This window comes from Chelon labrosus, assembly GCF_963514085.1.
Source record: "Chelon labrosus genome assembly, chromosome: 2".
In the NCBI taxonomy this organism is placed as follows: Eukaryota; Metazoa; Chordata; class Actinopteri; order Mugiliformes; family Mugilidae; genus Chelon; species Chelon labrosus.
The window spans coordinates 29,301,396-29,316,871 of record NC_140338.1 but is presented as its reverse complement, the minus strand read 5'-3'; the positions used below and the strand labels follow the sequence as shown (position 1 = coordinate 29,316,871).

The following is a 15,476-nucleotide window of genomic DNA, read 5'->3' as shown; positions in this document are numbered from 1 at the left end:
CAGAACCGTTCTTGTACCAGGTAAACAAATGTATTTCTACTGTAAAGTTGGGAATTTTACTGAGGATTGACTCGCCGTTGGAACCAGCCTCAAGTGGCAATTCAAGCAGCTGGAGTGTTTGCGCGGAGGTTGATGGCAACAAGGCATGAGAACTGGCCAAGATACTGCATTTAGTTACTATACGAATGTTAATTTCTTTTTTGTGTTTTACCTGCAGCTCTCCATTCAAATCTGCTGATATTTGATGTCATTTTAGATCATAGAAAATCCAACCAGCACTAAATGTCTTAACAACATTTTTTTGACGTTTCCAGGCGAGTTGTCCATAATGTCGGTGATAAGGAAGGAGATGGAGAAGTACAGGGACATAGACGAGGACGAGCTCCTGAAGAAACTCTCAGAAGAAGAGCTGCAGCGGTTAGAGGATGAATTAGATGAGCTGGATCCCGATGTAAGTTTATAATATACAAGTCTGTAAGGAGGAGTTGTTGTCAGTATGTTGGTGTCTTTGAGGATTTATGGGGTCATACAGGCTCAGCAGACCCCCCCATCTAATATACTGCAGTGAAGCATATATCACCAGAGCCACGTAGTGTTTGCATTTGAATTGCCCTTAGCAGTTCATTTCTGTTTTTTAGCCTGTGCAGCCGTGCAAAGTGCAAAACATTTTGATGCCCTCGAATGTATTTCCACAGTGTAAGTACAGTGGCAGGTGATTGGCTGTGTTTACAAGCAGCCACTCCACAAGCAGTTAGTGGTCACATAGGGGTTTAGATTAATTGGTTTACAATATATAATGTATGTTTTGCAGTATCTATGATCAATAAAAGTAATTCGGACAATGGCAGAAATGTTACACCCAAATAAAACTGACAATTTTATTGGAAAAATAATTAAACAAACTAAACTAATCTGAAGTGTTATTCAGATATATGTGTTTGGAAGTCTTAAACTGAGACAACAGAGAAAAATTCTATAGATAAGATGCTGTAATAATACTAAAGCTTTGGGCTTGTTTTGACCTCCCAGTGTTTCTCTTTTTGTACTGAATACAACTACAGCAGGTAGAACATCAGGAACACTTGTGTTTACGTTCTGTTGCTTATACTGACGTGTTTATCTCTGCATTTAATTAGAACACTCAGTGACGTATCAGGGGTTGAGGTGATGACAGCAGCTGCAATAGCTTTCAGATGAATGTCTGACTGCTCAGTGACTGGAGTCCCCCTCAATGCCAAAGGGATGACTGGAAGGGCATAATGTGGAGGACTGCGAGAGTGTGTGTGTGTGTTTGTGTGTGTGTAAACGAGACTGATGCCAGCAGTGAGTAACTGCAGCGACTCCGTGACGGAAGCAGGAGGAGCAGAGAGAGGCCATGCATGTGTGTTAGTTGGTGGCTGTTTATGAGGGTCACCAGTTATACAACAGTGAAGTGCCCATTTGCTTTGAAACATACTGTAACATTTCCAGCAAGGCTTCCCACACACACCAGTTCCAGTAAACCACTGAAAAAACCTCATCATGTCTGCCAACTGCATTGTGATTGCAGGAAGATAAATTGACAGACATTCACCCAGAGAACATTTTGTGTTGTGGTATAGACTCTTCAACTTGGCCTGGCTTATCCTGTTTACGTCTTTTAAGACACCGTGGTCCCATCCATGTGGCTGGAACTTGCACTCTGAGATTTATGATGTTTTCAGATCAAAGATCCAGTTTAGATCTGCTGGTTAATACAAATTACAAATTTCTGGTAACCATCCTGAAATCATGGACAGTTTACCATAAAGGGAATGTATCACTCACCCACATGATTTAAAGGGAAACAGACCTTTTGGAATACAAATGCATAAAATAAGTTGTGCGCCGCATCATACACTACGTATATTGATAACAGAGATGGTTCGTAAGTACTTGGTGGCTAGCTGTAAGCATAGTGAAGCATTTAGCTGCTGAAGAGACAAGTTTCTGAGGAGATGGTGGAGACCAAAAACAAAGCTAGAAGGAGAAAGTGCTGGAAACATGAGTTCACATCAGTCATATTATTTATCTGTAGGATGTGTTATTACGCAACAAATATACTTATGCGATATGAACCTCAAAGAGCCAAAAAAATCAGTTATTTCTTCAAAATTAGCTAATCTCAGTCTCACGCTCATATAGACAGTCACTGTGCATGTTACTGTTATGTCTTGTAGACTACTGTTGTGACTGCTATGTGGAAGAGAGACTCTCATACTGTTCAAAAGAAAATGCTTGCACAGGCCTGTAGTCTTATACAGCTGATAAAGCTCCATGGTAATGGTGTGATATATTCCCGGCTGTTTTATTTTTTTATTTATTTTTTTATTTTAATTGTTTTATTCTTTGCATGTTAGACTGTTCAGACTGTGCAAGTTATTTAGCATGTTTTTGGAAATTGTTTGCTGCACCACCAGAAATTTAAAACTTTAAATTAAAGCAGATGAAGGGAGAGAAAGAGCCCCTGAGTGCTGAGAGGACAGATTAGATATGAGGCTATAAGTAGCACCTCTCAGAGGTTCGTCTTGAATGTTGCTTTAGGTTGAAAATAACTTTGTGTGCAGTAATGGTCTGGGAAATCTTTCGGTCCTGTGTGGGGGATCGAGATAAGGACTCATGTGGGAGTTAAATTAACCAGAGCAAAGATGCTGTGCCACTATATCTACTGTATATCTACTTCACTTTTTTTTAATTGGACGTATTTAGGCCCAGCAACTATGAATGTAATGCTGTTGTGCTGAAGCTGTTGTTTAATATGTTCATCATCATTCTTTGCTGCAGCGGTTGTCAAAAGAATGACAAGCACACATAAACTTACATGAAAATGATGGAAGACTAAAGTGTTCTGATGCTGTGCCTTTTGTTATTTTCAATCAAATTAAATTCAGCTCTCTTATGTTGTTTGATTGTACATTATATGGGTACAGTATTAGTTTCATTTCCTCAGTATTCTTAATGACTGATAAAGTATAAGTTAGTTTTTGTTGGAATGGGGACATGACAGGATAAAATTGCACTTTTTATCGTGTTAGCATTCAGTATGATTAGTTTTGCAGGGAGTATGAGTGCCTCACATGACCCGCTGGTCGAGCTTGATATAAAGGATTCCTACTCTAGTTACCAAGGGTGTTTGCGCCAAGCTCTATAGCAATCCATCTCATAGTTCAAGGTATTTCATCAACAGCGTTTTGGCACTGAAAGGAAAGTTGGAGGAAGAGGAAGATTCCTTCTCAGTGGAATAATTGTATAACTATTTCAGTCTATTTCAGTCAAGAGCTGAGCAGCACCAGCTAAAAACTGACACATTTTATGAAACAATTCCTTTGACACTAGTGCTGACTAGCCCTAACCCTACTACTGTGTAAGGTTATTTATCCTAGGATAAATCTTTTAATTTAGTGGTTGTAAATTGTCACTCTTGTTCAGAATGCATTGTTGCCTGCTGGGATGCGGCAGAAGGACCAGACTAAGAAATCACCAACAGGAACGTTTCAGAGAGACAACCTCCTGGCCCATCTAGAGAAACAGGCCAAAGAGCATCCTGACAAAGAAGACCTGGTGCCCTTCACTGGGGAAAAGAGAGGTAGGGACTGGTGTTTTCTTACTTTAACTATTTTGATAAACAGTAAATCAGTCATATAGGTTACCTTGGTTAGTAAAAAATAATATATTTTTTCACTAAAGTTGAAGTATTAATGAGCAGATTAGTGGAAAATGAGAAATAACGTTATAGTAAACCTGTTTGATAATAAAATGATGTTCTCGGGTGGATGCACACTTTTTCTCTAAATCTGAAAAATAGTAATCCAATAATATGGCCCGAAATGCCACAACTCCCACAAGTCCATACGTCATCAGATCGCCTGACGCCAGTCAGATTGCCAGCACCAGTCTGGTGCAGACACAAGAGGTGTCTGATGGATGGTGAGAGATACCAGACGTCTCTCTGTGAAACTTTAGAAGGTCCTCTTGCGCTCACTTTCGCCACGTACTGCTTTAGTGCTTTAGTGTAGTTTCCAGCGTTGACAGTGCATGGGGTGAACCCACTCTTGCAGAGACGAAGCCCACTTAATTTTCTGCAACTTTTGGGGTACGCTTGACAGTGTTGCACATAAGCAGACACATATGACTTGCAAAAAGCTGAGCGGCAAATTCTTGCAACCTCTCTGCTCAGCCTGTGTTTATATGGGGGTGTGGAAATGTCTGGCTGAAACTTTAGGAGCAGACCACACAAACACAAACATATCTCTCTGGTCTTTATAGTCAGTCAAATGAAGTGACAGGAGCTTCTAGTCAGGTATGACATGAATGGATACTTACCTGAGATGGCTTGGCTGTCGTGCAACAGATCTAATTTGGGCAACTATACTGACCTCTGCTGTCTGTGTCATGACAGCATGACATTTAGGATCACATAGCACTGTATTTCAGATGAATTAAGATGAGATAAGTTCTAACAGGTCAGTGGTGTTAGGTATTTATGTAGCATGGTGCTATGTTCCTGTCGCATTGGTGTTACTGTAAATACCAGAATCCAAGTTGTAAAAAACATTCCTATCTGAAATCAGTCTATTATATATCTATTACAACATTTTTTTTAATTGTCCATCTATCCATATCTGACTTGGAGCTTCTGTTTCACCTTATGTTGCACAAAATAAAATAAAAGACAAGTGGGTATGTGTCACAGACTGGAAAAAAGCCTCAGAGATACATTTACATGTTCAAAGCATTCTCTGAAGCCCAACTCATCAGCATATATTCATATTAACTGGCAAACTGTGACAAAGGCTTAATTCGCCATTTGAATCAGCTGTATCAAATTCATATTTGGAATAACAGTGGGATGTAAGAGTGCACGTACAGTAAATGTACCTTATAGTATGTGGACGCTGGCTCACCGTCATGAGTTTCTGGGATTAAGAAGCTCAGTTGGTAATATTGTTAATATTATTAGTGTTTAAGATAAGATAAGATAAGATAAGGTTTTATTTGTCACATGCACAGTTATACATAGTACAATACACAGTGAAATGTATTTTTGTACCTGCAGCCAGTAGTAAAAAAGTACTACAGTAAAACAGTAGTAATTGCACATAACACACAAGGTAAACAATATAAGTGTAAATGTAAACCGAGAAAAATAAAATAAAATATAGACTGTAATATAAGATAAAATATAGACTGTAAACTCAAAGTGTAATCTTAGAGGGGGGTAGCTCGTATATATATATATATATATACACACATTTACAGTATTGAAAGCAGCATGTGAGTAAAGTGCAATATGCTTGTAGGGAAAAAGGTTAGATTTATTTTTATTTTGCTTAATCAGATTAAGCAAATCTCTGATTAAGGTGTTTCACTTGTTTGAAACTGGGGCCGTAAAGGGATGATTAACATGTACGTCACCTGTGGAACCTCATTAGTACGGGGACTCTGGAGACCTCATGAAGAATAAACAAGGCCCCATCCGAAGTTCAGCTTGAATTGCTTGGATAGGTGCAGACACTGTGTGAGAATGTGGAGGGGAAGCTTTAATTCAAAACCTTCCAAAAGAACACCAATTGTGTCTTGAATATATTACAGTTCATGCAGGCTGCCATGACCAAACCTTATATTAGTAGTAGTAGTAGTAGTAGTAGTAGTGCTAGTAGTCAGTCTCTTTGTATTAAACCCATCCCTTTGTAGGAAAAGCTTTTGTGCCTAAAAAGAGTGTGGACCCAATCATGGAGAATGTGACTCTGGAGCCGGAGCTAGAAGAAGCCCTGGCCAGTGCTTCTGATGCTGAACTCTGTGATATTGCAGGTAACACATCCTGATTCACACACACCTGCTCGTAGTTACATGCACTACAGTAAATGTATTAGCCGTATTGGTGTTGTTCTATAAAACATGCTGGTATTACATCCTCACTCATACACACATACCCACTAAGATCCATTTATAAGCCACTGTTGAGTATTTTAAAACGCCTAATCATTCTTCACTCTTGCCACACCTTTCACTAATCACCATATGCACACCATCATGCCCGTAACTAGCCCTTGTTAATCTACTTTTCCTCACTCTAACTCTTCCCTCTAGCGCTCCTTCCATCTTCCCTCCACCCTTCCCCTTCATCTCTCCATCAGTATCTCCATTTTCTCCACCTGACCCATCTCTGCTGGATCTTTCTGTCCTTTAGCTGAACACCATGCAGGTTGTCTGCAGACTGCACACTTTGCATGAAACCACTCTGGTCCTCTCTCATGTTCATGCTGATCTTTTGCTCAAAGTAGACACAAAATAGAAAAATGGGTCAACTCAGTGTGATGCATTCACTTGCTTGATACTATTCATGCATTAGACAAAGAATCTTATCACTTCTGCATAATGCATGATAAATGCTGCAAGTTTTAAGCAATATATTACAAATATATTGTTGCATGTACAAACTTTGGGTCTGTTTGACCAAAAAAAGTAAATTTATTGGACTTTGAGTCATAGTTTGTCCCACTTTTTATGCTTTGACTCTAACAAACAATTAGAAAAACATACAAAACAGAGTATAAAAGAGGAATTCCCCTGGTATACACACTGATGATGATGTTATCAACCTTTTTCTTTCCAAAGACAAAACTAAAACAAAGACAATTGGACTTCTAAAGTCCAACAAAATAAATATGAAATAAAAATATAAAACCCAGAAGTACTGAGCTGAAAGATTATAAGCCTAAAGTTTACATTGAATACATTTGTCTGAGGTGTTAATTAGCAGTTTTGACCACACAACCAGTATTTACACATATTACCACTCTAACTAATATGACAGAAAGGCTCCTACTTAAAACTGGGATTGAAATCATTTGTGGAGCACCGGTCCCTGAGTGAACAAGTCCACCTGCTACTAAGCTTGTGTTCAGTAAATAAACAAACACTGTTCTCATCATCTCAATCTCTGACATACAAACAATACAATGATGACTGGTGGGGAGTTGAGGTTTTTATTTGGAACATCCGTGGGTGGTGCACCAGAACTTACTTGTTACTGAGAACATTTTAAAATTTCAAATCTGCTTTAAACGTGCAGCTTGTGATTTCCACAGGGTTGATCCTTCAATTGAAAATGCAGTTTGTGCAAAGGAAGTCTTAGCCTGAATTATGTTGAAGTCTAGTTATGTACATATTACAATAGGTGGAACTAAATGGAGACACTTAAATGTAAGAGCAAGGTTGGAATCTCTGTAAATGGCTTCTTTTATAAAGTGTCCAAAACATATTTCAGATCTTCTGAGCATGTCTTTGGTGTGTTGGCTTCGCAGGCTGATATCTTGACATCCTTTATCATCGCAATGTACAAAGTGGAGTTGTATTTATTTAAAACTGTCTGAGTCAAGCTTGTCTTGCTTGTAGTTCAAGTGCTTTTGTGCTGCCTGTATGAGCATGGTGGTCCACCGTATGGCTGCAACTACGCAATCATTCAGTCTGTTGACTCTCAGCATCACTCTCTCTTTCACCTTTCCCTTTCTGATGTTCGTTCTCTTCATTCTCTGTCCTCTTGCTTTCTTCCAGCCATCCTGGGCATGCACACCCTGATGAGTAACCAGCAGTATTATGAAGCCCTGGCCAGCAGCACCATAGTCAACAAGCAAGGCCTCAACAGTATGTAAAACACACACTTGCATGCATGTACCCCAAAAGGTTGTTAGTCAGTATGTTTTTGGAGATACACTATATGCTAAGCTGCTTGACCTGTGTTGGCTTGGCACAAAGATACCTGTAGTGCTGGGATTTTCCACAACCAAGTAGCCTAAAATAAAGCAGATCACTCGACGAGTTTAAAGAAAATAACAACTCATCCAAGAAAAATGCTGAAGCGAGCCGGATTTGAATCAAGTGAAATGATCTCATGTTGGCAGAATGTAAGTTTATTTTTCCAAAGTCAATATACTGAATCATTATTTTACTATGTACCTGCACTAATATAGTTACACACAATAAAACTAAGTGAGTAGGTAGATAAAAGTGAGTAAATACTGGAACTGTACAAAGCTTCTGCGGGAATACAGTATTACAGATGAGTCATCTGTATATGCTGCATTTTATTGTACAGGTACAGGTATTTTCCCTTCAGTATACACACACAGACACACTTGCACCATTGTTTAACTTGTGGCTCATCCTATAGATTCTCCTTCAGCTATAAACACAGTCAGAGGCAAATATGAGTCACGAACTATAAAGTTCTGAACCGCATGTTGAAACTGATTGATGTATATATATATTAATGTTCAGACAGTCTGATTTCATACGAAGTCCAGATAAAATATTATTCAACAATCCTGATTGTTGAATTTGTCCGAGTCTGAGAATGTACGTTTGAACAAATTTCAGACGTAACAAATGCATTCCCCAATTTTGTCGTTACGCAGACAGACCATTGTGTCCAATGGGACTTTAAAATACAGTAATTTAGGTCAGTCTCAGACATCAGAAATTTAATAAAGCACACATTTTTGCTACATTAGGACAAAAGAGCTGGGATTGTGCATGTTCTGTTTTAGTTTTCTCTTCAGTACAAAACTACTGTAATTATAAAGGATCTGAAACCAAGATAAAAATTACCTTCTCTGATTTCCCCTAGGAGAAATTCAAAAGTGACACAGCAGAACAGGAATTAACATCCGTAATGAAAAAACTACCATAAGGCCATAAATAAATCAGACTGATTTACAAAAATATAACACAGTTGGAACAAAGGAAACTGAACATGTGCGTACATATACATATTATAGGAAAAGATTTTACAGTTTATACATGTAGGAAGGTCAAGACTCCAGCAGCACTTGTAGCATATGGAACACCTTTATTAGACCTACTACAAATGCTGCTACAGTTTCTTTTCCTCATCCGTGTCGTACTAGTTCATACATGTGCAATATCTCTAGTTTATACTGTACATTGACATATCTACTGTATATACGTACAGTGTATGTGTGAGTGCATGGACTACTCAACCACAGTGAACATCAGATTTGATGCTGTTAAGACAAAACTTGCAAAATACTTGTGTGACAATAATGTCTGCTCTTGATCCAAAAACCTCTTTTTTTTTTTTTGTGTAAGACGATTGCCAGTATTAAAGGAGTGATTTTTTGGATAATACACTTATTTTCTCTCTTGCGAAGATGGATACCATACTTATCTGTATGATGAATATGAAGTTCCTGAGAATTGCTTTAGCAGCTCTGAACCAGATGAGAGCTCCATGACCAAGAACAATATTAAACATGTTCTGACTGTGGGAAAACATTGTACTGTCCATGAACAGTATAGAAAGCTGTGCTGTGTTTGGCAAGGAGATGTTTTAACAGACTCTACGGCAATCGGTTATCCAGATAATGCTGTTTATAATATTCACTGAAGTGGATTTAGAAGCTGGCACACTCTTAAACTCTTAATTGGGACATGTGTCTTAGTGGTTAAAAGAGACGGCATGTTTATTTTTACGTGTTGTCCCTGCAGTAAGATTTACTCAGAGCAGACAATACTGATTTATTCCCCAGCTGTCTCGTGTTGTACATGAGTTTGTACCGTACTTGTGTATTTCATCCCAGGTGTGATCCAGTCCACCCAGTATAAGCAAGTCCCCGATGAGGAGCCCAACGCCACTGATGTAGAGGAAACTCTGATGAGAGTGAAGAGGAATGATCCTGATCTGGTGGAGGTCAACCTCAATAACATCAAGGTTAGAGTTTGTGTCATGGTGGGGATGAATAGAGAGGGTATGTGTTTAATACTAATGAGTAAAATCAATGATAAAAAGGATTTCATTTTAAAGTATTTGGTCAGCCTATTTGAACTAAAACACAGACAGTCATGTATACATAAATATCAAGCTTCTTCCAAAAGACCAAAATACAATATCATGGATAACAACATTATGTCTGGTGTCTCAGAACTAGAGGCCAAAATTCAGTTTGAAAGTGCTACTTTTAAGTAAAAACTTCATTATTTCATTTACCTATATCTTTAGTAGATACTATGAAAATAGTTTTTTTTCATTTTTAATTAATTTATGTGGGTTTTTTTATGCAACACACGCAGCTTTGGAAGCCATGTGGTATGGTTCTGTGGCTGAAACCACAGAACCACCAGAAACTTTAACTGAGATTTGCTCTTTATTGTTGTAATCAGTTATAAAAAAAAAAACGCATTGCGTTCACAGAAACTAATTGTAGTTAGTTTGTTATTTGTTTCGCACCCAGAATATCCCCATCTTAACTCTGAAGAAATACGCCGAGGCGCTGATGAAGAACACGGTGGTGGAAAGGTTCAGTATCGTAGGAACCAGGAGCAACAACCCTGTAGCATTTGTAAGTCTGGTGTACACCTTTAATTTTAACGAAAGACTTCTTTTTTACCCGAATAACTTGTTGCTTATCATTCCCTTCCTACTCTTCACTTACATACATATTTCCTAAAGAAAGGTAAAAATAAAGCCAACTGGTCTTGTTGAGTTTTCTTGAAGACGCTTCACCACTCATCCAAGTACTTTCTTCAGTTCTAAATGACTGGTGGGGAGTTGACGTTTTTATTTGGACCATCTGTGGGTGGTGCATCAGAACTTACTTGTTGTTGAAAACATTTTAAAATTTCGAATCTGCTTTAAATGTGCAGCTTGTGAATTCCACAGGGTTGAACCTTCAATTGAAAATGCAGTTTGTGCAAAGGAAGTCTTAGACTGTGTATTTCTGTTGTATTCCACAATACTGTCTGTTGAAGTTATGAACATATTAAAATAGGTTGGAATATTTAATAGAATTGTCAAAACCAAGTAAATTGTACTCTAATTTTTTTTAATGTTAGATTGATTTCTTGGCCAGAACTTGGATAGTGCTGTTATAAATGGGAGTAAGAGTCTGGTTCATGAAACCAAGAAGTTATGCAGCATGAGAAATGATCTGTATGAAAGCTGTATGAAATGGTAAACAATAAGATTTGCATAAAAGTCTAAAGGTTGGCCTGAACAGTCCTGCCTAACTTTTGTTTGTCAAACCTTGGTTGCGAGTCCAGAACACTTCCAAGATGCCTGCTCCTGCAGTATCTCTAGTTTATTCTCTCTTATCCTTTTTAGAAGGTGTTTGGAGTTGCCCTGAATACAGAGCAAAAAAACTCCCCAGAGCAGTGAGTGAATTAAGATTTAGTGTTTGCTGTGTGTTTCCTCAGGCCCTGGCAGAGATGTTGAAGGTGAACACGACGCTGAAAAGTCTGAATGTTGAGTCCAACTTTATAACAGGGACCGGAGTCCTGGCCCTCATAGAGTCCCTGCAGAGGAACAGCACACTACAGGAGCTGAAGATAGACAATCAGGTACCAACGCACAACCCACTGATTAGAGTACACACTTAGACAGTGTATGTGTGTCAAGTAGTGTAAACTGGCCATCGTTGCCACTTCGCTCTAATGCTTCTGGGCTCCATAGTGATGTGTCATACTGCATAAATGTGTATCTGTGACTGCTCTTTCATTTAGATTTATCATCTTTCTCTTGTACTGTTTTGGCCGTTTGGCTCCACTGATGGATTGATTGTAAGAGGTTGGTAGTGTTTTTGTTGATCCCTCCTGTTGCTTCTCTCATTCCCTCCCTTCCCATCTCCCCTCCTCCATCCAATTCGGCGCTCTCTCCGCAAACCAGAGCCAGCCATTAGGCAACAAGGTGGAGATGGAGATAGCCAGCATGCTGGAGAAGAACACCACGTTGTTAAAGTTTGGATACCACTTCACCCAGCAGGGCCCGCGCCTCCGAGGCTCCAACGCCATGATGAACAACAACGACCTAGGTGGGTTTCACACACACACACACACACACACACGTGGATCCGGTAGCACCGATGCAGCACCGGGAACATGACGAACGTTTTTAGGCTGGACTCAACGCAGATAACATTTGAAGCACATACTGCATTTGATGACTCATTCACCTCAGTGTGCTTGAGTTTGTTATGAAACTCAAACACAGCGTTTCAGTAGTGTTGCGTTTGGCTGCGCTAGTAGCTCTGTGCGTCAGCGCTGACACTTTATCTTCACTATATCTCCTGGAGTCCTGCTCTAATCGGAGTTTAATTGAAGAATCTGAGTGATATCATCGGCCGGTAACTCTGTAGTACGGCCAGAAAACCTCAACCAATCAAAACGGTGCCTTCCTAAGTTATGACATCAGGCCTAGGAAAAGACTGTGTGCATGAGAGAAAGAACATAATGAAACAAGTATGGGCATATTTGTTTGTTTGTGTACATGCAGTTATATTATGGTTATACATGGTTTTATTTTTCACATTGTACCAGAACCAACATTGTTTTGTTAAATTTGGTTTACAGAGAGAACACAAGTGTTTGAATGACTGCCATTTTTTTCTGTCTTCACCGCCAGAAAAGGTTTAGCGCAAGACATGTTTACCGTCTGATCTGTTTCTAATGGTTTTACGGTCTGCTTGCGTTGTGTTCCAAACCACTTGTCATTGAGTGTACATGTCATAACGTGTGATAACTTTTTCCTCCTTGCTCGCCTCATCTTTAAGCCCGGGTCGTCAGGTCAGAGTCAGAGTCAGACGGCACCTTCACCCTCACTCTATCTGTGCCTGAGCTGGAGAGGGCCTTCGGGAAAAAGTTCAAGCCCAAGCCTAAGTAAAACAGCAACACAGCTGAAAACCAAACACAACACGGTTTGATCGCTCAGCCTTGCCTCTCTGCTGCCAAGATCTCCCGGTTCTTTTCCAGACCGCCACCTCCTGTCATACTCCTCTGAGAGTCTCTGTTGCTTCTCTGCAGCACCTACCGCCGCTTTTCTTCTTTTTCACCTTCTAGTCTTCTATTTCTAATAAAGTGTAAGAACCCTAAAAGATCTGGAAACGGGTAGATGGGATTACCATATCTCTATAAAATCAGAGAACTTTCTGCTTTTGCTGGACATGAAAAAAGAAAAACAAAACAACTGTCACCATGAAAGTAAGCTGTATAATTTAGTTTAGTTACTGGGTGTTCCATCTTCTTTTAGCTTTGATATATATGATGTATGATCTGCATCATTTTCTTTCTTTCCTTTCTCTTCTGGTGCTTTGAATTGTTTTATTCTGCTTGGGCTCAGCCTCTCTTCTACCGTTCTAAACACTGTTCTTCAAAGCTATAAAGCTGGATCATCTACAGGCAAAGTAATTATTAAACCCTCAGAAGCCTCAGATATTCAAATGGAAATGAAGTTGTGGTTGCTTTTTTGGTAATAATGTATGTTCTACTAAACCATAACGTAAACTAAACTGGAAGCCAAATCAGCTCCTACCCAATCTTCAGCCTCTTTTAACAATAATAATTGATAATTTTTTTTCTTTATTGATTCCTCATGGGGAAATTCTCTCTCTGCATTTGACCCATCCATTTGTTCACACAGTACTGCGTACATTCAGAGCAATGGGTTGCCACCTGTGGTGCACGCTCAAGGCAACCCAGATGGGACCCCTGCTCCAGAGCTTATGCCTTATCCAGTAGGCCACTGGGTCCACCATCCTTAGGGCCTCTTGTGGGTTGATCCAGCCCTCTTCCATAAAGACCTACTTCTGTTGCTAGGTCAACTAGTGTAATGCTGATCCTTCTGTCATGCTTTTTGAAAACTGTTTCGTTCATTTGTCTGTCTTTTTGCTTTATGTAAATCAAACGGGGCAATCTAGCTTCGCTCTGCTTTATCTTAAGATGACGTTTGTTGTGTTACTTTATTTGTTGCGTAACTTTTCCTGTGTCTCCCCATCTACAGTAAGAAAGAGAAGGCTTGAAGGAGGACCCATCTTCCCCAAGTGTCGGACGAATGTGTAGAAACCAGGGTTACCTTCAACTCCATGTTCACCTTCAACTCCTACCATCCCGGACCCCCCTTTTAGAAAACTACGTCGGGTTCACGCCAGGTTCAGTTAGGTTTCAGATGCGATCTCTGAACTTTTAACTACAGACTCATGTTCAGTATATATTTAAGGATTCAAATGGATTCATTTGCAACAGCATCCTGAGATCTCAGTGCATGCAAAAAAGTGAGATTAGCACTATTGTTTTGTTGCCTTAAGTTTGCATCTTGACATGGATTCTACGTTTGGACAACAAAAACTGTTGCTCTTTGCAAAAAAACTTCTGTCATTTTGAATCCTTTAATATTTCATCAAGTGCCTCAACTCCGTGTTGGTCCCAGTTTGGATCTGTGGTGATGGGAATATGTGAGAAATCCCTGTTTCTACTGTGCTGAATGACTTCTAATTATTACTATAATTACTGTGCTGTATATGAGTTGTGCTCATTACTGTCGTTCCCAGCAGTTCTGTTGTTGCTCTAACATCCACATATATACAAGGCATGCCATGCCAAAGTCCCATTTGAATTTGATAAACTAGATACTATACTGTAGAGTACTATAATCTCTGGTTTTGATTAATTTGTGAAAATCTGATGTTTGGTCCCTTATTCAGTCTGAGCAGTATATTTTAATGACTACGCTACACAGATTCTTCAGTAATTAACAGATTTATAAACCTGGCTACTGTGAGATTTGTCACTATATACAGTATATATTTATTTGAGTCGGACCTGGGAAAGAGTCAGAAGCCATTCAAAAACTAAGATCGACTGTTTATTCCAATGTAAAAAAAATGTTGCTGCAAAAAAAAAAAAAAAACTGTGCTCCAAATACACTGTTTCACTATTCAGCATTTGAAATAAAATATGATGGCACTGTATTATATCGTACAGACACTGGACTGTAAACTAGACATAATTTTCTAGAGTCAGCTTTTCAAATCAGACTGCAGTGACTCAAGCAACTTGCGAGTATTTGAATGGATCTTTGATACACTCTCAGCCAGGTCTTGTTTGTTGATTGTGTTTGTGTATTTGTATTTACTGGAGCTAAATTGTGTGCTAATATGAAATGGTTGTTACTATTGCCTTATTGTTTATTATAGGTTTCAAGTCAATGCCTCAATCCGGGTTAGGAGTATTTCAGTAATGGATGTTAGATTAAAAAAAACAACAAAAACAAACAGGAAGCCTTATACGGATACACTTTATTTAAAGTCTCCATGATATCAAATGTGATGTTTAGGTGATTTTATATGACGTGTTGCAGTATGTGTCACTTATACACCAACATCGCATCCATTGACAACACGGACAAAAAAAAAAAAAAGGCCTCTTTGTAATTATTCTTGTTGATATTTTAGAGTTTAATTATCTGGTAAAATACTTAAAAATACTGATGACTCATCCTGCACTAGGGGGCGTGTACTAATATTGGGTCTAATTAGACATTTTCTCTTAATTTTCACGTCCCTCTCACCAGCTGCACCTTCGACTCCGGCTCCCGGCTCATGTATGGGCAGTGTCTGCTCGGGCCATTGGAATCGGCCGATCAGAAGGCTTTTTGGGAGGGTGGACGG

At 39.2% G+C, this 15,476-nt stretch overlaps 1 protein-coding gene across 1 annotated transcript; it reads left to right on the top strand.

Moving 5' to 3' along the window:
- Window positions 1-327: 327 nt before the first annotated feature.
- tmod1 (tropomodulin 1) lies at window positions 328-14,969 on the top strand. Its single transcript, XM_084573974.1, has 9 exons — window positions 328-451; window positions 3,448-3,604; window positions 5,713-5,829; window positions 7,576-7,665; window positions 9,621-9,751; window positions 10,272-10,379; window positions 11,233-11,376; window positions 11,702-11,846; window positions 13,811-14,969. Exons 1-9 carry the CDS (start codon window positions 329-331, stop codon window positions 13,867-13,869), a joined length of 1,074 nt encoding a protein of 357 aa, XP_084430100.1. The 5' UTR covers window position 328; the 3' UTR covers window positions 13,870-14,969.
- The last annotated feature ends 507 nt before the right edge of the window (window positions 14,970-15,476 follow it).